This window comes from Notolepis coatsorum, assembly GCF_963971535.1.
Source record: "Notolepis coatsorum genome assembly, chromosome: 1".
NCBI lineage: Eukaryota > Metazoa > Chordata > Actinopteri > Aulopiformes > Paralepididae > Notolepis > Notolepis coatsorum.
This window is the reverse complement of record NC_140165.1, coordinates 100,953,950-100,978,709: the sequence shown is the minus strand read 5'-3', so window position 1 is coordinate 100,978,709 and position 24,760 is coordinate 100,953,950. Positions and strand designations below refer to the sequence as shown.

Genomic DNA, 24,760 nt, shown 5'->3' with positions numbered 1-24,760 from the left:
TACGAGGTCATTGTCGCAAAATAATTGACCGACACGGAGTTTAAAATACCGAGGCGCCGCGCCGAGGTGTTTTAAACGTAGTGAAGGTCAATTATTTTGCGACAATGACCGAGTAGGCTATACATTATCCCGCTTATTACATGGCTAACTTAATAACAATATACCTAATTCATTTGACAAATCGCAGTTGTTCTGTGGCTCTGTCAGCCCAAATAAAGTGATTATTATTATCGCGGGCAGCAGCCTCTGTTCTGGCTCCGCTGACACTCCGCTGTCAGTGCAGCGCTATACATTATCCCGCTTATTACATGGCTAACTTACTAACAATATACCTAATTCATTTGACAAATCGCAGTTGTTCTGTGGCTCTGTCAGCCCAAATAAAGTGATTATTATTATCGCGGGCAGCAGCCTCTGTTCTGGCTCCGCTGACACTCCGCTGTCAGTGCAGCGCGGCAGGTGTGTCTGATTTGCTGCACTGATGTGGGCTTGATTGCCAACAGCTGCGCACTGCGGTCATTATTGAAAAAACAGCGGTCATTATTGAAAAATAATGACCGCTGTCGGGGGGCTATTGACCAATCACAAGCAAGCATTTCGGCGAATGTGAAAACGCCATGTAATAATGGAAGTTGCCTCATGTGGAAGCAGCTTGAAGTGCATCCAACCAACTAACACATCCAACTGTGTATTATTGGAATGATTGATTGAAAATTTTATTACCAGATGCAGAATGGGTACAATACAGTACGGCTCAATACACACAATTGTTAAGGGAATGCAGACCTACTTTCCATAGAACTTCATTCTTAGATGCTTCTATAAAGTAGGTAAAACAAATTAAAAAGTTTTCTTTGCCCTATAGGAAAAAACGTTTTCTTCGCCCTATTTTTTTATTTATTTCTTTTAGCCTAAACTTAACCAGTTAGAAACCAGGGGTACAGTAATAAAATTAGCAATCAATTCAATAGACCATGCTCACTTAAAACAGCGCTGCTTCTCTCTCAGTCTGACTCCCCCGCTGTTGCAGACAGGAGTGTGTGTGTGTGTGTGTGTGTGTGTGTGTGTGTGTGTGTGTGTATGTGTGTGTGTGTGTGTTTGTGGGTACGCCAGCGTCGGACAGTGTGAGAGTGAACGCTGCAGTCAGTGGGAAGGAAGTAGAAATTTAAATCAATCAATTAATCAATCAATCAATCCGCGATTTTTCTTTTGTTCTAGATTGACTCAAGACCCATCAATTACATCATCCAACATTGTTTAAAGCACTAACACATTCCCCTTGACAGAGTCGATTAGACATATTTAGTCGTTATGGCGCTATCAACATTCTGGCGCTATCAACATTCTCCCGGAGTGAGCCGGTGGCGTGATATGTGATTCGGTTGTGGGCGGGTCCTGAGCCCAGGACCGTGGATTGTTGCCAATAAAGACGTGTAAATGGACTGTTTCAGCCAATCAGAATCGAGAAATTTGCATGCCGTTGTATAATACAAGATAAAGATATATATACTAAAGGAAAATGCCAAAGATCACATTGTCATTTGTACTGGAAAACTATACCATCAAATTCACTTGGTTTTTGGTGTGGCACTTTAGTATTGGGGAAATTCTATAATAATAACTTGGTTTAGTATAGCGCCTTTCATGAAACCCAAGCTCGCTTTACACAGGGCGAAAACAACAATAACAAACATGGTAGACAGACACACAACATTAGTCCAGAGTTAGGGTGTTGCGGAGTTCTGCGGGGAGGGAGTTCCAGAGGGTGGGAACTGCCACGCTGCAAGCTCTGTCCCCAAAGGTCTGCAGTCTGGTTCGGGGAACTAAGAGCTGACCAGTGTCCGAGGATCGCAGGGACTGTGACTGAGTGTGAGGGTGGAGGAGGTCAGTGTGACTCAGTGAGGTACTGAGGTGCCAGAGCACCTCTGATACCGATACAGATTTAGCCTGATATGGGACCAATATCCAACACCACCAGTATCAGCATCGGTACGTGCCGACTTCAAGCAAATGGAGTCACAGTTCAGTTCGAAACATGGCTTTCTTCAGGTACTTGTAATGACTTCAGTTTTAAAATGTCACATACAAATCTAGCATTACAAACACATGTACAGTATGTTTATGCGGATTCCTATTTGTACTTTATTTACCCAACTGTGTAAAATGTGACAGTAACCAATAACCATAAACCCACATGTATATAATTTCTGTTGAAGGCAATCACATTTTCTGTAAGCATTCGTACAAAAATGTTGATTGTTGTTGATAAAAATGTATGTTTTTATTAATCCCACAACATATACAGTAAATACATTTGAATACACAAATATTTAAACAATGATTTATTTTTATAAAGTAAAAACAACACATTAGCATAGCATTCTTTATAGCAAACTTTCTCCCAAATCCAAAAACTAGAGTGCTGATGTCATCGGGTATAAAGTCTGAAGCTGATCCCTAGACAATGAATTGGAAAAGATGGTAAAGATGACACTGAACAACAAGAGAATGTTCCGAGCACATGGGTAAATTTTCTGTTTCGGAACTAGACTTACTGAATTGGGTGGTGTTCCCCTTTAATTAGGAAGGAAACCATCAAATAACCACAGGCTCCTCTTCGTCATACCTGTAGCTCATCCAGAGGCTCCTCTTCGTCATACCTGTAGCTCATCTGTCCAGTGACTCTGGAAGATCACAGGGAGAAAATAGTATATTTTAGCATTAGGGCTGAACCGGAGGCAGCGGTGCAAACAAATGGGATAATCTCCTCATATTTCAAACTAGGCCGCGGGACACGCCAAGGGTCACCCCTTTCTCCTTTGCTCTTCTGTTTAGCGCTTGAGCCCCTGGCAGCAGCTATACGTAAGGACCCAAGTTTCCCTGGAGTTACAGTGGGGGGCACGGCCCAAAAACGTATGCTTTATGCAGATGACATTTTGCTTTTTGTTACAGACCCAGGCAATGCTGTACCCGCACTACTCAAGACAATAGATACGTTCTCAAGATTTTCAGGGTATAAGGTTAATTGGTCGAAGTCGGAGGCTCTTCCCCTAACGTCCTACTGCCCCAAATCACTATTTAAAGATGGCTCCTTTCAGTGGCCTGAAAAGGGTATTCGGTATCTAGGGATTCTTTTCCCCAAGCAAGTAAACGACATTGTTAGTGTCAACTTTGACCCACTACTAGGCAAAATCTCAGCGGATGTGGAGAGATGGGCTCCCCTTTTCTTGTCACTATGGGGCAAGGTTAATGTTCTTAAGATGAACTGCATTCCCAGAGTAAACTACCTCCTCCAGTCACTGCCGATAGCAATACCTAGCAAGTATTTTAAACAATTTGATAGAATATGCAACACATTCCTGTGGAACGGTAAAAGACCCAGGATGCGTATTGGTAAACTACAACAGCCTGTGGACAGAGGTGGCCTGGGTCTCCCCAAATTATTACTATATCATTATGCTTACAGTTTCAGACATATGACACAGTGGGCCCTGCCCCCTGAGAGAGCGCCTCCATGGTACATAATGGAGCAGTCGGTATACACACGGCTGCCCCCACTGTCGTATATTACAGCTAAATTACCACCAACTGCCCGAACTCACCCTATTATCTCTCACATACAGGCCGTATGGAAGAAGGTGTCTCGCATCTTTCATATCAACCCACATTTAAGCCTGTCAGCAGGCTTATGGGCCAACCCAAAATTGTGTATATGCAGATCCCCCTTTATGTGGAAGGAATGGCATCCTCACCCTGGGGGACCTCTATGAAGACGATGCATTAAAATCTTTTGAAAAACTGATTCAACAATATCAGCTGGCCAACAATCAATTTTGGAGATATTTACAATTGAGGCATCTTCTCATAGGCACATTTGGCTCGCCACAGACCCTCCCCCAGGGTACAGACCTGCTGAAAAAGATTTTGGCTATTTCTGGGTTGGGACATGAGGCCTCGGTCTACTATTCCATGTTTATCGACAGGGAGGGCAGTGGGATCTCCTCTGCTCTCAAAATAGTCTGGGAAAAGGATCTAGGGGTCACATTTGAGCAAGAGGACTGGGATATAATCTCGGGGATCCCCAAACAGGTGTCCAGGGATATTAGAACAAGGCTAATACAATTCAAGATCTTCCACTGCATTTATTGGACCCCCTCTAAAATGTATAGACTGGGCCTGAAAGAGAACCCAGATTGCTGGAAATGTCACACAGGGGAGGGGGACCTAGTCCATGCACTCTGGTCATGTCCGAAAATCAGAGATTTCTGGAGTAACATACATGACTACATCACAGAGGTCACAGGGACGGAGTATGATTTCTGTTCTGGTTTATATATCCTGGGGGATCCCTGCAGTCTTAGCCATATCGCAAAGCCCCTAGCTGATTGGATACAGACTAGTATTATGATAGGCAAACAGATCATAATGAGAGGCTGGAAGGCACCAGAAGGCCCGTCATTTCGAGAGTGGAGTGGAGAACCGGGTAGGGTAGCTGCCTATGAGAAAATATCTTTTAGTTTAGGAGAGAAAGGAGACAAATATATTAGCAAATGGGGGAAATATTTGCAATTTCACTCACTATAAAAGGAGGAGGGGCACACTTCGCCACAAATGCACCATGTTTATGTAGACAAGAATGGCTCTATGTTTTAATGTAGATTTATTTTTTCGTTTGGTGTTTCCTTTCTGTTTTGGTACTACTTCCCATTATAGTCTCGGCTTAGTCTAATTTATCTTTCTATTTTTTATTTTTTATTTATTTTTTGTTATGGTAGAATTTTTCGTTGGTTTAGGTTTACTTATTCTAATGTCTTTATTTTTATTTTTTTTCTGTCTTCCCCCCCCATATGGGGGGTATCAGTGTAACCTAGACGTTAGGGGTCCAGGTGTCTATGTTGTCCTTCAGGACTGACCCATGCTGATGCAAAATATGTCATTCATTGTATTGTCCTGAAGTACTGTGTGCAAAAAGAAAAAATATGCAATAAAGTATAAGTCATAAAAAAGCATTAGGGCTGAGAGTTTATTTATTATATATATATATATATATATATATATATATATATATATATATATATATACACACAACAGGTAGGCCCGACCACGCATTGTGATTGGTCGAGAGTGTTCTAAGCCGTGAGTATATTCATGATACACTCACGGTTAAATCACCATGAATATACCACTGCACTGGCTTTAGAATGTTGTAGAAAGTTTCAACTGCCATTCATCAAACGGAAACTGTGTCAACATTACCTACTCCGCGGACAACGTTACGTTTGATTTAAGCGTACCCGTTAACCATAAACGAGTGGATATCACCTACATCTACCGGTATTCAGAAAAACAGCATTATTAGACATGCCAATCCAAGACGAGCTGGTCGCGCTGGACCTTTGATTACACATGCCTAGTTAACGGGTACGTTAAATCACACATAACGTTGTCCGCAGAGTAGGTCATGTTGATACATTGGTGGTACGTTAAATTAGACTAATACGTCATTCGTTTGCATTGCCAAGCTGGTTGATAGCCTACTCCATTTGAAATTCCATAGCAACGATACATCTTTAGGAACTATTTTTCTATGCAAAGTTAACTGAAATCAATATAAAAGACCCTAGAATTGTCTGTATTCATCCTATATTTTTCTGAAACACTAGACTTGATGATAGGCACCAAATGACATTTGGATTCGATACCGATACTAGGAATATTAACTATATCTTATATATAATGTGGCAGATATCACCCCTTGTCACATGGTTACATGGAGGAAGGCTGATACTATTGCCACGGGCAGAGGAGTGAATTGAGGAGTTGATTGGGACTGAATACACGTGACCTGTGCACCACGTGATGATCACCCACATCCCACACACACACATGGCATAAAGGCCTAGAGAGACAGAGAGAGGTTGAGTGGAGGTATATATATATATATATTGCTAAGATTTGATTTGGTAGTTACATGAAAAATAGGAATCTCCCTTGGAAGTATTGTGCACCATTGGCTCCATATAGTAATAGTGTGGGGGAAAAGGCTATTTGACCAGTAACAATTATAGCTAAACGACATAAATCATCATCATATAAACAACATGTAATAAAATGTAATTGTTAAAATGTAATTATAAGTAATTGTGCCAAAAACACACAAGCCAATATATCTGAAAGGCCAGTATAGACCACTGCACTTCCACGTTACATTGAGCTCATGGGAGAGAGAGCGGGGGGAGAAAATGAATGAATGTGGATGAGAGCCTTGACATTAAGTGGTTGTAGCTAAGGCTGTGGGGGTGCTGGAGACATAATGACATGACACTTTTATACGCCCGAGTCTCCTGAACACGGAGAGACCAATCCCAAGTCGATCGGCACTTTCTCTGCCGAGCTATAGTAACTTTTTTGCACCTACTCCCCAAACTCTGCATGCGCAGATTGATAAACCTAGATCTCTGGACGATCCAGAGACTCTGTGGGCAATCTGCGCATGCGGAGTTCAGGGAGTAGGTGCGTAAAAGTGACTATAGCTCGGCCGAGAAAGTGCCGATCGACTTGGGATTGGTCTCTAGTCTCTCCGTGTTCAGGAGACTCAGGCGTATAAAAGTCTATTGGATCATGTCTCCAGCACCCCCACAGCCATAGCTACAACAACCACTTAATGCCAAGGCTCTCATCCACATTCATTCATTTTCTCCCCCCGCTCTCTCCCATGATTTCAGAATACCGGAAGTGTTACGGTGGTCTATGGGACAACAATATTGTTGCACCTGCTGGGATGTTAGATGTTTCGTTTTCCCGCGCAGGAGACCTGGGTTTAAACCCACAAGCATTACACCTTCACCTAGAACACATCCATGATGCCTGCTCTTACCTGGGATGAGGATGTGGTGGTCTCCTCCAGGTCTCCATAGCAACCCTTTTGATAGCGAATCAGGCTCCCCCAGAGCACAGAGTGATGACAAGCTGGACACTCCCCCTCCACAGGAAGTAGATGGGCACGCTCTGACTTCAGGAAGTGCTTGGCGAGGCAAATCAGGTGGCTTGTCATTCGACAGGTTGGATGGAAGCAGGTCAGCTTGTCCGCTGGCTGGAAAAATGGGAACTTTGTTTGACACAAGATGTCTGGGACGCGTGAATATTTTCCCTAACGGAGTTGCACTTCCGCGTTCGGTTTGCGCAATCTGATTGGCCACTGACGTTTCTGGTCATGTGACATCTGCGCCAATCGTGTGACGCCCGTTTCTATCACTGGTTAAGCTTAGGCACTCTTTCGAAGTTGGTTAAGGTTAGAGTTTGTCTTAGAGCAGGGCGATAGAACACCAGCCCTGATTCCAAACTCTAACCTTAACCAACTTCGACCAGCTTGGCTGGTCGTTCATACTAATACAATTGGCAGTATTAGGGGGTGGGAAGCTGATGGGTGGGGATCGGACGTTGTGGACAGCGACTCCTACAGGTCGGTTGGTGCGCCTGCGCAGCAGAATCAGGAAGCGACGGGGGCGGCGTGTCCCTCCCACGCAGACCCCCGACGCTGAGAGATCGCGCTGTGCAGGTGAAAAGATGCGACTGCTGCTTCCTCGAGTACCGGAGGGGACACGTGATGCAAGGCTTCGTCCACATTGCAGCCGGCTTGTGGGAGGCATGGCCTAACAGCGTTCTAGACAGGGGAGGGTAGAATTGGACGATACGAAATTGGGATGGGAGGAAAAGTAGATAAAAAAAAAAAAGAGTCGCCTAAGCTTAACCAGTGATAAAACTAGGCGTTAGGTAGTTTGCAGGCTGTTAGAGGCGGGAATAGGCGCAGAAACAGGCGTCACACGATTGGCGCAGATGTCACATGACCAGAAACGTCAGTGACCAATCAGATCGTGCAAACCGAACGCGGAAGTGCAACTCCGTTAGGGAAAATATTCACGCGTCTGGGCCAGGCAATTTGCATATACATGTAGAATCAAGTTGCCCCGCAATCAATTGACTCATCCCAAGCTCTGCCCTCTTTTCTTGGCCCTCCAATCACAACCATTGCTTTCTTCAGGTCAAACTATGCTTTTGTTCTGGCTTCAGCTTGACCCTCCAATTTTCTCAGTCAAGCTAAAAGATCAGTCAATTCACACACAAAAAACACAGACTGACTGATCGAAATGTGTATATGTGTTTGTGTGTGTGTGTGGGGGGATAACTGATAATTCAAGGATTCCGTTGTACAGTGTTGTACAGTGTACAGTGTCCCCCACCCCCCCCTCCTACCCAACCTCCCCCCCCCCACTCCTACCCAACCTCCCCCCACCCACCCAACCACCTCAAATGTACAGCCCCCCCCCCCCCCACCTACCCAACCTCCTCTGATGTAAAGTTTCTACGTCAAATGTATATACTTTTTTTTTCTAGACTCTTTTTGTATCACAAACAGTACTGTATTTGCAAATCTGGTATGTCATAAATGTATAGATGTAGCAGTACTGTCTATCTGTATGTCATGTATGTCATATATGTTACGATGAATTGAAAATGGGGGACCCTGATGTAAACAAGACGAAAGTCTTTCTCTGGTCTGCATCCCCTTAACAATTGTATGTATTGAGCTGTACTGTACTGTACCCATTCTGCAATCTGTTAATAAAGTTTTCAATCAATCAATCAATCAATCCGTATCATTGGATACAACAAGGTCAAGCCCCTAAGGCTATCAGACGGGCAACAGACTCTACCTTGACGGTCCCTCGACACAGCAGACACCTCTGTGTCCCTTTCTCCACCGTCTCTCCTTCCATAGACTCTTCCTGCTGCTGCTGCTGCTGCTGCTGCTGCTGCTGCTGCTGCTGCTTCTTGGCCCGGACACTCCCAAACGCTATTGGGATGTGCAGGGGAGGCTGGAGACTGGGTTCAAAATCCATCCTGTACTCCTGCTTGAGCCAGCGGGCAGTCAGGGGCAGGCGGCTCCACGGCGCCACGCGCAGCATGTTGGAAACCACGCGCCAGTGGAACTGCAGGCCGGACTCCTTCCTGGAGCGCCGGGGGATGTGAGTTAGACGCCTGGAGGAATGGGGGTGCTGCCACGCCCACTCAAACTAACGAGAGGGTAGAGGAGATTTGGTAGTGGTAAGCGTTAAAATTAGGGATGTCCGATATTATCGGCCGACCGATATTATCGGCAGTAAAATGTGATATCGGAAAATATCTGTAAAAAAAAATGTTAACCTTTATTTACCCAGACAAGCAAGTAAGAACCAATTCTTATTTAATTTATTGTCAAAAGTATGCATGTTGGTTTAATTCAACAACTTGTATGTTAATTTTAACTTTTTTAATTATCATATTTTGCACAGATAATGCTTACATTTAGAAAGCCTTTTGAATGCATCCAGTGAAATTATTAGTTACCTGAAATTATTCCGTTTTTTTGGGGGGAAACCCTGCATATATCGGTATCGGTTGATATCGGTATCGTATCGGTATCGGAAATTAAGAGTTGGACAATATCGGAATATCGGTATCAGTAAAAAAGCCAATATCGAGCATTCCTAGTTAAAATGCATAGGATAAAAACGTTATTAATGGGTGGCAAGGAGGTAGGGTTGTGAAACCGGGGGGGGGAGGGAGAATACCTCCAAATCAATTCTCGTTTAGGGCCCCCCAAAATGCAAGGAACACCTCTGATCCTAGATCAATGGTGCCCAAGCTTTAAAGTGGATGGTTAAATGGGCTGACATCTAAGGGCCTGATTTGGGTGCTAGTTTGGAATCTGCCACACTGCTTGACAGTTACCATGGCTGGCAAATGCACCGGACCCAGATAGTACGCTGCTAAATTTCAGTGGACAGTGGCGGTTACGTACCTTAATGTACTTACATTTAAAATAAATCATACTGTGTGAACATTACTGTCATGCTGCCACTTATTTGTCAACAGGGAGATCTACCCACAGCTTTTGCCCAGGCTGTAGATCTATACTGTTGTTTGTTTTATCAGCAGACAATTACATTCTATGCTATGCTCTTCATCTTGGACATTGTGTATAAACACCCGAAACACCTGGAGCTCATGCTAGACTTTTATTTGCAGATTTCTCCTCTGCTTTTAATTAAATGCAGGCCCACATTTTAATTGAGAGGCTCGACTCTTATTTTAGTCTCCCACACCAGCTTCTCATGCTGATTTTAAATTTCCTCACTGAGAGGGTCCAGCAGGTCTTTGTCAGTGGGCAGATGTCCAACATGTCGATTTCCAACACTGGCTCCCCCCAAGGTTCCGTTTTGTCTCCCCTTTTATTTATTATGTACACGGACAGCTGCAGATCACTTCATGACCAAAGGCATCTGGTTAAGTTTTCAGATGACACTGTCCTGGTATCCCTACTGCAGCGCTCCGAAACTGATCATGGACCTGTACTTCACGACTTTGTGAATTGGTGTGATGAAACTTACTTGGACCTCAATGTCTCTAAGACTAAGGACATGATAATTGACTTCAGACACAACCCCGATCATCAAGCCAGTGTAATTCACAATGAGGACGTCCAGATTGTTGAATCGTACAAATACCTGGGAACTGTGTTTGACTGTAAACTGAAGTTCAACTTAAATACAGAGTCTATTATTAAAAAAGGTCAGCAGAGGATCTGCCTGCTGAGAAAGCTGAACTCTTTTAATGTTAGTGCGAAGATCCTGAGCACTTTTTATAGTTATTTTATTGAAAGCCTCCTAACTTTTTCTTTTATCTGCTGGTTCAGTGGCCTGTCTATTAAAGATAGGAACAGCCTACAGTACATAGTGAAAGTGTGCTCCAAAATAATTGGAGTAAAACAGAGACCCATGTTCTCTCTGGACGGACCAGGTGGTCAAGAAGGGGACGAGCATCACTAATCAACCCCTCCATGCTCTGTCTCAGCGGTTTTCACTGTTGCCTTCTGGCCGCCGTTATGACGTCCCACCAAGTAGGACCAACCGCTACGCAAAATCTTTTGTCCCCTCGGCTATCAGACTTTTAAACACAGACAGTAGTCATTTTAAGTAGCCTTTTGCAATTGGTTGTCTGTTTTAACTTTTACTTTGCTGGATTGTATATCACATGGAGTGTTTCTCTTCTGTTTTTTTTGCCGTGCTGTCGTTGAGATGTTTTGTTGTTTGTTTGTCTTTGTTGCTTGTTGGTGAAGCTGCAAATATGAATGGCCCCACACGGGATCAATAAAGTTGTCCAACTCTGAATTTGAATCTGAACATTCTTGCTGCTGCTGGCTGACAGGTTATACTCAGTTATATAGTTATAAGCAGTGTTCTGTGGCAGGGGTGGGGGTGGCAGGGATTCTGCACCTTCACCTTCAGTAAACCTAGCTACACCCACACATCTACCACCTCTACCACCACACCTGCCCGCCCACAGATCTTCCTTACCCTCAGGGCAGCAATATCAGAGGGAAAGCCATGGATGATGAGAACCATCTCCCTGAAAACAATAAAGGAAGTGTAGATAAACACAACTTTGCTTCGATTGCAAGAAAGCGATCACTCTATCTATGTATGAATTGTGCAGCACCACAGCATTAGCTGCTAGGGAGACATACCATGGTCCTCTCCCGCTGGTCCTCTTGGCTCCCCCTCGGTGTCGCCCGGCATTGTGTTGTCCTATCCGGCGCTCGGGGTTGACGGTGAACCCGATGTAGATGCGACCTTTGAATTTAGGATTGGTGCAGTAAAGCATGTACACGCCAAAAAAGTTCTCTACTTCCACTACCATTGTGTCTGAACTTCAGTTATAAATTACCTTGACTGTAATCAAGAAGATTACGTGCAAGGTTCCATCCTACTTAACCCCCACACAGCGCGGTGTCCTCTGTGGTGCACAACATCACTCAAGTTTTAGGAACAGTTTTCTAAACTAGGAAAGCAAACAGCAAGCTGAAGCAAACGAAGGACAAAACCACACACGTATAAAATTACCCAATTTGACGATGATATAGCCACTGCGGTATCTCTGACGTCCAACATTGGACGCAGAACAAGTAACGTTAAGTTAACATTTGTAGTATTCGTTTGTAGTATTTGTAGCAACAGTAGCTGCATGTCGTGTGAGAAAAACAATGCCGTCATTGCCGTGTTTCAATTAGAAGTCCACTGCTTTGCCTGATGAACTGCGTTAACAAAAAGACGTGCACACAATGACGCCAATCTAAAAATATAATTTACTAAAGAATAACAACAGAAAATACCACAGAATTGTAAAAGATGATAACACATTTTATTACGCTAAAATATCTTGCTTTTATTGATACATTCAAATATTAAAGGCGATATGGCTGCAAGGACCCCGAATCCGCTGTTGTGATTCGCTACTTCGGTGTACCAAGTACCGCCTTTCTTTTCTAAAGAACAGATCTGATTGGTCATAATTGCCGCTGCTACTTCGTGATTAGACATGTTTTTCAGCCCATCCTTCCACTTCACGCATCCGGACAGAGAGCGTCTCTGTGTCTGTCTGTGATCAACAGATAAACGCACTGTAACTAATTGATTCAGTTGCTAAAACGTGTAGTTGTTTATGCAAGGATGGCTGTAACAGCCGATCACATTCGTGAGAAGTTGACCAAGGAGCTCGGAGCAGTGCATGTGGTATGTTTGTTGGCTATCGTTTGAAATGGCCACATGCTTCTCTGTGGACTGGAGGGCTATAGTTATTCTTGGACAGGACCGAGAGGAGTCACGACAAGACACGTCATACTAGCAAGAGAACCCGAGCTCATACACATAATCATCTATCATCACCATTATGCCTTGATATTCACCTCTCTCTCACCACCGAATGTGTCAGGACAGACATTTCCACATGCCCCCCCCGACCCAACAGGGCAGCGACCACTGAAACTAGGCCCTTCGTAGATTCGATCAAATAAAATAGATTTCACATGGCTGGCTTGAATGGCACTAATGTTAACAAATTATTTAACTTGCCCTTTACAGGATGTTGAAGACACATCACCCAACAGATGTGCAGCTAGCTTCAAAGTCCTGATCGTGTCATCCCAATTTGAGGGCAAACCCCTTTTGCAAAGACACAGGTATGGTTCAGTGATCAGAGCATCTTTCCTACAGTGTAGCAGTGGGTTTGTGTTTGTACTGTAATGTGTGCAGTGGTGGAAGAAATGCCTCCTTTACTTAAAGGTAGAATCTGTAATGACGCCCAAACAGTGACCTCTAGGCAAAAGAGCACAGCTTGGTATTGCACTTTGTTTACATTTTTAGTTTTGGTCTGATCATGGGTTGGAGTTTAGTGAATTATTACAGTGTGAATTTCTCCGGACCTCACTTGGCACAGCCTCTCCACCAGCCCACTCCAACTCCAACCCACACATCAGACCAAAACAAAACATGTAAACAAAGTGCAATACCAAGCAGGGCTCTTTTGCCTAGATGTTGCCCTCTAAGTAAAAGTAAGATAAGATATTCCTTTATTGGCCACCTTGGGGCTACTGTGGCTCAGGAGGTAGATTAACCCTTTCACTGCCACACTACCAAAGGGTTGACCCTTTCACTGCGACAATACAGAAGGTTAATCATTTCACTGCCACACGACAAAGGGTTAACCGTCTGTAGTGTGGTAGTGAAAGGTTAACCTTCTGTAGTGTGGTAGTGAAAGGGTTAATTATTGGACGGTTTCTGGTTCTAACTGCTCCCCGATGAGCAGGTTGGCACCTTGCATGGTTGCCTCAGGCTCTGCTGTCGGTGTGTGAGTGAAATGTGAATGGGTGAATGTGAGGAATGGTTGTAAAGGGATTTGGATAAAAGTGCTACTGTATATAAATGCAGTCCATTTACCCAGAGAGAATAGTACCTGGTAGAAATAAAAGTCCTCCACTCAAAATTATATTATATTATATATATAATTATAAATGCTGGCTCTATGTCCTCTTGAAGGTGGCAGGCTTAACTTTTGAAACTAAGTACATCATCATTGAGTGAAAAGTACAATATTTCCTTTGAAAAGTAGCTCGCTAGTGGCTTGAAAGTAAAACGTTTCCTAAAATGAAAATCCTCAAGTAAAGTACAAGTACCTCAACAATGTTCTTAAGTACAATAGTTGATATAAATACTTAGCTACTGTCTGACTCTGAGTTATAAATACTTAGTTACTGTCTGACTCTGAGTTATAAACACTTAGTTACTGTCTGACTCTGAGTTATAAACACTTAGTTACTGTCTGACTCTCAAACCTGCACATATTACAGTGTTCTTAAGTACAATAGTTGAGTATGAACACTTTGTCTGACTCTCAAACCTGCACATACTACAATGTATGACATAGGCCTATATCATAATAATAATATTAACTTTATTTGTATAGCACCTTTCATACAGGGGATTGCAGTTCAAAGTGCTTTACATCAGTAAGAAATAAGACATCAAATCTGTGTAAAACAAGCAGCAAGAGCAAAGCATAAAGTGGGATAAAATAATGCAGATATATTAATCAAATCATATCAGAACCTCACGTTCCAATAGGCTTCTTGAATTTCTGTAATCTGTTACAAAACATGATAAAGGTCCTAGTATGGGGGTGCTCCAGTAGCACACCATGTACCGCGCTGCGTCACAGATCTGGTTGACGCCGAGTTCGATTCCCGGACTCGCCGTCATTTGCCGAATGTCTTCCCCTGCTCTCTCTCCCGTTTCACCCTACATCTGTCGGTCATGCTTGACCAGAAAAGCGATAAACGCTAAAAAATGAAGTTAAAAAAAAAAAAAAAAAAAAGGTCCTAGTATGCACCCAGCGGATAGTGGGGCGTCGAAATAAAAGTAAAAATAATAGCAAGGGTAAAATGAGCAGACATATAAAATCACAGTTTTTCACATCCCAACAGGCCACTTTGTTTATGGTTTCAGTTTTAGTAGAATAGAAAAGACATGAATGATGAAATGAGCACATAAAGTGCAGACATACTATAATTTTTTTACAGTGAAATAAAATAGTTCTTGATTACTGTTTAACAGTTAAAAGTCGTCTTTACCTTCCGTTTGGTATCCACAGGTTTTGTCTTCCCTCTTGTTTGATACCCACCAGTTAGGGTACTGTAACCTTGTATATACTGCACCTTGTATATACGGTTTACTTTTTTTTTTTTTTTTAAACTTTGACCAGTCAGCTGGTTCTTTTAGTGTTTATCGCTTTTTTCTGGTCAAGCATGACCGACAGAAACAGGTTGAATGGGGTATAGATCGGGGGAAAGACACTCTGAGAAAATACGGCGAGTCCGGGAGTCGAACTCGTGTACCCCAGATCCGTGACGCGCACGGTTGTCCCCGACGCCGAAATAGCGTCCGAGGTACGCGGTGAGCTACTGGAGCTCCCCTTACGGTTTACTTTTACTCATAGTATATATTCAGATTAAAATGTTATACTGACTGTAACATATAATATAACTGCTAGGGCATACAGACATCTACAGGGTATCTGCACTATTTATTTTTTCTAGATATCTTTATATTCAAATAAAATTTTATTGCCTATATTTATGTCTTTCCAGTGGCGGCTGGTGATCCGTATAGTAGGAGGGGCGTGGGGGTTGAAGGGGGGATAAAAGATTTCTTTTGTCAAATAAGTTGTGCAAATTTTTGGTGAGTTGTTTCTATACAATTCACGTATGACACTTATGACATTTAGGTAACATTAATGAACAAAGGGACAGCTACAGTATGTAAATAGTAAACATATTTTTTTAATTTTTTATTCCAGTCGATCATAATGATCATACTACGGAGCGCTCACTGCGTTGGAGAGAGAGAGAGGTAGAGAGAGGAGATCAATTCTCTCTCTCTCTCTCTCTCTCTCTCTCTCTCTCTCTCTCTCTGATTGATTGAAAACTTTATTAACAGATTGCAGAATGGGTACAATACAGTACAGCTCAATACACACAATTGTTAAGGGGATGCAGACCAGAGAAAGACTTTCGTCTTGTTTACATCAGGGTCCCCCATTTTCAATTCATCTGGACATATATGACATACAGATAGTCAGTACTGCTACATCTATACATTTATGACATACCAGATTTGCAAATACAGTACTGTTTGTGATACAGAAGGAGTCAGGAAAAGGGAGTATATACATTTGACGTAGAAACTGTACATTGGAGGAGGTTGGGTGGGGGGGGGGTTGGGTACACTGGGATATTGACAACCATACTGGGTAATCTACATTGGAGGTGGTTGGGGGGGGGGGGGGGGGGCACACTGTATATACAAGCAAAACTGTACATTGAGGGGGGGGGGGGGGGAGACACTGTACAAACAAACAAAATTGTACATTGGACTATTGACAAAACCATACTAGGTAAATGACTGTACATTGGAGGGGGTTGGGTTAGGATATTTACAGGGGCCAGTGTTGAATTGCAGTCTCCCGTAGGTGTCCCTTGAGAGAGGTTTTGAAAGTGGGTAGTGATCCACATTCCTTTACAGCTTTGGGTAGGGCGTTCCACATTGATGTGGCATAATTGCGAAACGTGTTTAGTCCCTTATTTGAGCCGAATCTGGGTTTAACATGATTTGTGGAGCTCCCTCTGGTGTTGTGATCGTGGTATTCACTGACCTTTGGGAAGTATTTTGACATGTACATGGGTACCTTGGTCGTGTAGTGTATCTTGTAGACCAGGCCCATTGCAAGTTGCTGTACTCTGTCGTCTACTCTAAGCCATCCTAGGTTGTCAAAGTGGGCAGGGGTGAGGTGGGTTCTAGGAGTAAGGTCAAGCAGTAGTCTGACCAGTTTGTTTTGAGATGTTTGTAATTTTGTTTTTAGCGCCTTTGAGGTTTTTTGGGGGGGGGGGCGCTGCATATATCGGTATCGGTTGATATCGGTATCGGAAATTAAGAGTCGGTATATCGGATATCGGTAAGAATGCCAATATCGAACATCCCTAATATAAATCCATTTAGTTAGATCCAACAGTACTATCTGAATGTACAGTATCTTGTGATTATTATCAATTTCCGACAACTACTAGCAGAGCGTTTTTTTCCTGGTAGACCCTAGCGCCCTCTATGGACCAGCCGCCACTGTGTCTTTCTACTATTACTAAGGGTGTGGACATTTCTCGATTCTAAGATGCATCGCGATGCGGATGTGGACGATTCTGCATCGATGCAGTGACAGAACATAATCCATTATTATAGGCTACTAACGTTGATGTGTGACTTTTCGCATATAACGTAGAACAATTTGCGCAAAATTGCTGCGGTGAAAAATGGTTAGTAAAAGTTAGACGTACGTAGTACCTACTTACTGGTCACAGGAGTCTTCAATAACGTTTGGATGCTAATCCATTTTGTGAATCCATTTGTTGAAACAACATCTTTGTTGGCAGATGGCTCCTGCTATCTTAACTTTAGCAAGCTAAGCATGCATAGCGTGACCTGTGTAACATTAATTAACTTGTGTTCCGCTGGGGAAGACTGTTCATCACTGCATACAACTTGGTTTAATCCAAACGTCCATTAGGGTGCATCAAATTGCAATGCAAAAATTTAATCTCAACATATCAATCTGTGTGGGGTTGCATTCTGTTCGGACAAACATAAAAATGATTTGTGCAAAGTTTGGGAAAGATTCGTTGAGATTTAGAGGTACCACACAGCATGTGAAATATATGAAAATTGGCCTTTTTGGGCGTTTTACTAGATAACATGACAAGGCAATTTAAAAAACGGCAAGAAATAGTTTTTGAGAACAACATTTATTAACCCTAACATTTAAGAACAAAATGTTTGATAACAACATTGAAATAGTCTTTCAAACATGTCTCAAGCATCCTAGAGTCCTAGACCTGGTCCAGCTTGCGCTTGCAGCAGCGAAGATTTGGCTGTGTTGAGCGGTCATGCTCAACTGCCTGTAGCACATTCTGCAGGTGCTCCTCGCTCCTGGCTGCTGCCACAAAGTCTGACGTCAGTTTGACGCCACGCTCGGCACAGTCATTCACAACATTGATGGCACGTACATTCACTGCACCCATCTGAAATGCTGTACTGGTAACCCAATCCTCTACATCCAGTGAAAGAAACGCGGGATCGATGTGCAGCAGGTGCATGCCGAACCAGCAGTCTGGGTTGGCGAGGTCAGCCAAGCTGGTGGTCGGCGAGAGGGTTGGAAACTTTGGCTTGCCGAAGCCAGTGCCAAAGCGGAGCTGTGGGGCTTGCATGGATATATCAGCCGGCTTGTGCTCCAATATAGCATCTGCAAGTGCGCGCCGCTCGCCAACTGGCACCTTGGTGCTGAAGAGTGCCAGGGGCAGCATCTCGCCTGACAGGTACCATAGGTGCCGCTTCAGCGCCTTAATCGTTGATGCTGCGATGCCCTCGTCAACAGACTTGTATGCGTACAGGTTGTGGTAGAGTGTAAGGTCATTCCATGCTGCATCTACGGCCGTGTCGCAGGTCAACCACCACGTTGCGTAGATGTGCGTGATGACGTTGGCAAACGCCCGAATCTTCAGCACCTGCTGCTGCGTAGTGATGGTCCCCTGAGGAAGCAAGGCAATGTGCTGCTCCATCAAGGCCAGCTTGAGAGTGTAGAGCAGCTTAGCCATCCACCGCGCCTTGTGCAGTGCTCCCGGTCGTTGGAAGTTAACTGGAGTGTGCTCTGCACTGTCTGCACTCAGATACACAAGACATAGCTGCACGAACTCGCGATAGTCGCCTCGCTTGTAGTCGAGCACTCCTGCAGCGCACACAATTAGTTCAGCACGCAACTTGCCCAGGAACGGTGTTTCGGCATCGCCAGGAATGTAGCGGGCCAATGGGCCGCTGTCCTTGTGTGGCAACAGGTTCCAGTTGTCGCGCAGACGTGTAAACAATGTAACCTCTGGCGAGCGTGACGTCTCCACCTTGAGGTCAGTGAAGATGTGGCTGAGGAGCACCTCGCCGATGTGGTGCCGGCACCCGGACCAGAGCAGTGGTCGACCCAGTGAGAGCTGGATGGCAATGCAGGCTGCCGTGAGATGGCCAGTGTTTGACGCGGTGGTGTCAAATGCCATGTTGACAACCTGATCGGTGCAGCACCAGTCCTGCAGCAGCTTGCATGTCAGCCGGGCAATGATCGTTCCACATGCCTCATCAGTCCCCTTCATGTATGCTGGCACACCAAGCAGTTTGAGCCGCTCCGCGTCTCCGATCACCACTGTCAGACGCTCCTCCAACTGGCGCACATTGTTGAGCATTGGCGTCAACTTGCTGTCCCAGTGCAAGGTGCACATGGGAGGTGGTGTCCACTGTTCTTGCTGGTCCTCACTGATGGCCTGCAACACGTGGCGGCGCGCTCGGTCTGCTGTTGCGTAGGATGTGGAGACCATTGCCGAATTGCCACCGGATTCCTCGATCAGACCGCGCGTGAAGGCAGCCTGCTGCATTGGTGTGATCTTCAACCGTGTAGCCAGTGACACAAGACTCGGCCGGCTGAGAATGTCTGATGGAATGAAGGCTGTGGTGCCAGTCTTCTTACGCTCACGGGTGGGTGTGTTCTCAGCCGGTGGAGCAGCTGTTTCATTAGCATTGCTGTCTTCATCACTTTCGCTTTCCAACACCACCGCCATGCTGGACCTCGCAGTCATCTCCTGCTGCTCCTTGGTAAAGCATGCCTGCTGCGCTGCTTCACGCTCCTGTCGCCGCTTCAACTTGGATTGCAGATTGGCATCCAATGCTCCAAATGTGGCCACTCTGTCGCCCTTCATGCTGGCCAGGAAAGCAATGTCCTCTGGATCACAGATCAGCTCCTCTGCATTTGGAGACCACAGCGGGAATGTGGCATCCAGCTTGTGCTCCATTGCGTCCACCAGTCGAGCTGTAGCCTCACTGGAGCGCCTGGCCTTTGGAATTTGCCGCAGCTTGTTGCTAGCATTGACAAGCGCTACTATCTTGACGCATGCTCGACGATCACTCACCATTGGAATATTGGCCTTTCCATAAAATGGCTGCACCTGCTCCAAAACGTCCTTAGCCGCATGGAACCGTGACAAGGCTCCGGTCAAACCTGGCCGCTTGGCATGCAGTTGCGTGTCGCAGTTGTACAGCATGCACCGCAAGATCTGGCGACCACTTGGCAGTTTGGCACCAGTGATGATGGCATCTGCATTGGTTATGCTGGGGCCCAGACCAAAGACCAGGCTGCGGCTGCTCTGGCGGGAGCCTAAGGGCGGCGACGCCATCTTGTGAGAACTGGATAGCTGGAGATATAGTTGGAGAGCTGGATCATGTGGTGGGTGATGGTGGAGTTGGGGGAATTGAGTAAACTGTGATGCAGAGCCACACAGGTAAAGCTATTTATAGGCCCATCCCGCCCATCCCCCCAAAAATTGCAGGACCAGGTGCGAGATGAAACAATGTTGCAACTCACACACACACACACACACACACAGACACAGACAGACACACACAGACACTAACAGCAGGCCATGTTGGGAGAGGGCAGCATGTACTGATGTACCGTTGCACATCTAAATCACCTCGTATTGCAAAGATATTTTGCATGTATTGTTTTTACATGGATGGTAACACTTTTAGCACCCATACAAATCAATCCGCTGGAAATGTGTATTTTGATGCACCCTAACGTCCATTCAGAAACGTTGTATTATGAAATAAGACATTCAGCGATATCTGTGAATATTCCTATGCCTTGGTCTGTGTTCAGCTGACACTGTTGACATGCCCAGTGCCCACTAAGGCTGCGGTTAGACTTTCGTTTAGTTTTCAGATGAGTTTCGCTTTTCCAGGTCGCAACGTAGGTAGGCAACGTAGGTAGGCGAGTCACACTTTCGTTTTGTCACCTGAGCACAGTGATGTAGTACACTGCCAAAGCAGTAGGTGGCGAACATGAAGGCAATTTTCAACCAATCAGAACTTGAATGTGCCAATACACTTCCTGCAAAGAAATGTCAAAACACGCCGCCATCTTTAAATGCCTCGGCTATTTAGCCAATGCAGTACTTATTTTTCAGCAAAGTGTAATAAAAGTGCAATAAACAAAACGGATACATTCACTGTGTGTTCTGCCTCTCATTTGTTGATGAAACAAAACTATCATCAACACAATTGACCACCAAGAGCGGAGTTTAATCTCATCGGCGCGGCATTTTGTTAGCTTACATGCTAACGTGATAGGAATATGCCATTATAACAGTATAGCATTGTGGCTAGAAGCTAACATTTAGCTCACGTTAACCAGCCAGCACCAAACTGATGATATCGGGAGCTATCAGTAGCTAGATAACATTAGAGACAACGCCTCGTGTATTAAACAAAAGTGAATAGATGACTGGGCCATTTTGTTTAATGCTTGTTAAGATTGAAAGAGGAGCTTGAGCTAACAGGGTCTGATAGCTAACGCTAGCTCACGTTAACCAGCTGCTCATGCAATCGGTAATGCTAGCAGAATGAATGGATGTAAACTTTATTTAACATATTGCATAATGGGTACAATACAATACGGCTCAATACAAACAATTGTTAAGGGAATGCAGACTGTTGTAGCTTGGACTGGGGTCCTTATAACAATAACTTGACAACACATGGTAGCTGCAGCTATTTGGGACAGCTCTGTTGTCACCGGAAGGGCACGCAGATGGTATCTACTGCGCATGGGCGTTGAGCAACAACGGCTCAGCGCAGATTACACGACATGTTGTCGGCGAGTTTTTGGCATTATTCCAAAACGGAAACACAATTTAGCGTTTTCAGTAGGGCCAAAACGGCATTTCTATCTAATAGGGACAGCAAACGTATTCAAACGTATTCAAAAAACGACCACAAAAACACTAGTCTAACCATGGCCTAAGCAAAGCTAGTGCTCCGGTCATGCATCCACTCAACTCATAGAATATACAGCATCAGGCTATTCTAAAAGTATTGATACTAATAAAATGGAGTATTGAACCATTTTTAACAGCTGGGTATCGAGATACCTTTTCATGCAACACTAGTGAAGACATTTATTTTGACATTCTGATTTAAGAACTTTCTAAATAAAAGTTATTTGATCTGACTGCTTGTATTAATTGATGAAAAAGTAGCCATGTGCAGTAATATAGATTATAAAATTGAGGATGTAATATTATTGAGCTGCATCGTGGAATCGAATCGTGGACAGCTGAATCGTAATCGAATCGTGAGGCCAGTGAAGATTCACAGCTCTAACTATTACCGTGCCCATACCTGTACCTCCCCTTCCCCCTCCCTCCCCCATGCTGCTATGACGCCTGAATTTCCCCAAGGGGATCAATAAAGGAATGTCTTGTCTTTCCACCACTGTGATTTGTGGTCCAGAAATGAAACTGGAAATGTTTTGTTCTGCTTCCACCAGGATGGTGAATACCTGCTTAGCTGAGGAGCTGAAGGAGATCCATGCCTTTGAACAGAAGACACTGACCCCAGAACAGTGGGAAAAACAGAAATCACAATGACACACACACACACACACACACACACCTGTGACACCCAGGCACTTTTTACTATACCTGTGAGGACATTGTATTGACTTACATTCATTAATTCCTAAGCCTTTACCCTGACCTTAACATATTCATAATTCTAACCCTAACTCTACCATAAGATTTCTTTTATTTATTTATTTAGGACTGGTTTCTCACAAGTATAGTAAAACACACACATGCAGTTGCGTGATGGAGGCATGGGATAGATGGATAAATTAAAAATTAAAAATATATACTCCTTGCATCAGTTGATTATTTCAACCACATAATGGAAACATGCATTATTGTTTACATGGAGTACACGAGAGCTTCCTGTACTGTGTATCGATGATATCGAATGAAATGCATTGGAAAACATTGGTGATAATAAAACTCTTGAATTATACCTCGGGTATGAGTGTATGGATACTTTCAGTTTCTGTTCTAGTGGCGTGGTAGACGAGGTGCTTGTAGCAGTATAACATTTAGATTAAATGAAACTATCTTACTCTCGAGTACAGTATGTGTCTAGTGCTGAATTGATTAAATCCCACATATAATATTTACTAAAACAAAAGGATATGGGTAACAAGTAAAATGGAAACTTGATAACTGAAGAATGACACAGTCTGAATAGAGAGATTAGTGGGTGACAATATTGTCACAAGGAAAGATGAAATTACATACCTGGGTTCCATCAAGGCAAATCATTCCTGTGACAAAATGGCAACCAATGTAATAAAAAAAAAAGTCAACCAACGAACAAGATTCTTGTACTGGATCTCCTCTCTGGTAAACAAGAATACCCTGAAGACTCTAGCAGGAGCACTCATTCAAGGGTACTACGACTATGCTTGCACCTCATGGTACCAAAGCACCTCAAATGCACTAAAAACAAGATTACAAACATCACAAAACAAACTGGTCAGACTACTGCTTGACCTTACTCCTAGAACCCACCTCACCCCTGCCCATTTTGACAACCTAGGATGGCTTAGAGTAGACGACAGAGTACAGCAACTTGCAATGGGCCTGGTCTACAAGATACACCACACTAGCTAGCTATCCCTGATGCTAACGCTAGCCACGTGACGGCTCACAGGGGTTGGCTCACGAAGTAAAAAGTATGCTTAAACCTAGCTAACGTACATCCTGTGACTGTGAGCCAGACGGACACAATTAATGACCAACAGATTGATTAACAGTAGCCTAGGGTGTAACGATGCATCGAAATGCATAGATCCTAAGGTGACAATTCAACTGCATCGATTTGAAAATGTTAGAATCGATTAGAATCGCAATTTCAATGTGTGCAGTAGTGCCATGTTATTCTCAATGTCCGTTACAGCCAACACTATGACATACGCTACTGCATCAACGTTATGATTAACAAAGGCATACGTTTTGTGTAGGGATGCTCGATATTGGCTTTTTTACCGATACCGATATACCGATATTGTCCAACTCTTCATTTCCGATACCGATATCAACCGATACCGATATATGCAGGGTCTCCCCCCCCCCCCCCAAAAATGGAATAATTTCAGGTAATTAACATTACATATCTCTTGTTGTGGAATTAAAACATTATGCATACTTTTGACAATAAATAAAATCAGAATTTGTTCTTACTAGCTTGCCTGGGTAAATAAAGGTTATAGAAATGTAAATTCTATTTTTATTTATTTTTAAACCGATATTTTCCGATATCACATTTTAATGCCGATATCGGCCGATAATATCGGACATCCCTAGTTTTGTGGTATTAACGTTACATATATTACTATTGCTATTGATAAATCTAGGTGTCACTGTCATTAGACTAGAATAAATTAAATTAACTTTCTGAACTGTCGGAAAAGTCTCGAGTAGAGGAATGACGGGTTTTCCGGAAGTAAAAAGGCAAATAAACGCTTCCGATTGGTGGTAAGAACAGCACAGCAGTGGCAGCTCGGCTTGGACTCTAAAAATACAATAAACATGTTTAAAATGAATAATAATTACTAATTTTAAGTATGTTTGTGTTTAAAATGCACAATAACGTTAATATATCAAATATAAATCATTGTTTTGTGCGTGATTCACGTCACTCTCCTGATGACGTGACATCTACCTCCAAGCCTGGGTGCATAGACTTAACACGCACAGTGGTGGGCCGGCGTCACTGCAGCCAATGTATCGTCGCACGGTCGCAGCCAATGTAAATGGATCAAGCAAATAAATGTAGCCTATTAGGGTCTTCAAATATGATGCCTGGGGGGCACGTCTTCTAGCGCTCGAAGCAAGCTCAGTGCGCCACTGTACTCAGTC

At 43.8% G+C, this 24,760-nt stretch overlaps 2 protein-coding genes across 2 annotated transcripts; one reads left to right on the top strand and one right to left on the bottom strand.

Moving 5' to 3' along the window:
- Positions 1 to 2,327: 2,327 nt before the first annotated feature.
- On the bottom strand, positions 2,328 to 12,058 carry slx1b (SLX1 homolog B, structure-specific endonuclease subunit). Its single transcript, XM_084335995.1, has 5 exons — positions 11,567 to 12,058; positions 11,397 to 11,448; positions 8,715 to 9,074; positions 6,878 to 7,093; positions 2,328 to 2,684 (listed from the first exon to the last, which is right to left on the bottom strand). Exons 1-5 carry the CDS (start codon positions 11,737 to 11,739, stop codon positions 2,655 to 2,657), a joined length of 831 nt encoding a protein of 276 aa, XP_084192121.1. The 5' UTR covers positions 11,740 to 12,058; the 3' UTR covers positions 2,328 to 2,654.
- Positions 12,059 to 12,446: 388 nt separating this feature from the next.
- LOC311234964 (bolA-like protein 2) lies at positions 12,447 to 22,856 on the top strand. Its single transcript, XM_084322264.1, has 3 exons — positions 12,447 to 12,611; positions 12,960 to 13,057; positions 22,342 to 22,856. The coding sequence occupies exons 1-3, from the start codon at positions 12,549 to 12,551 to the stop codon at positions 22,439 to 22,441; spliced, it is 261 nt and encodes an 86-aa protein (XP_084178390.1). The 5' UTR covers positions 12,447 to 12,548; the 3' UTR covers positions 22,442 to 22,856.
- Positions 22,857 to 24,760: the final 1,904 nt, after the last annotated feature.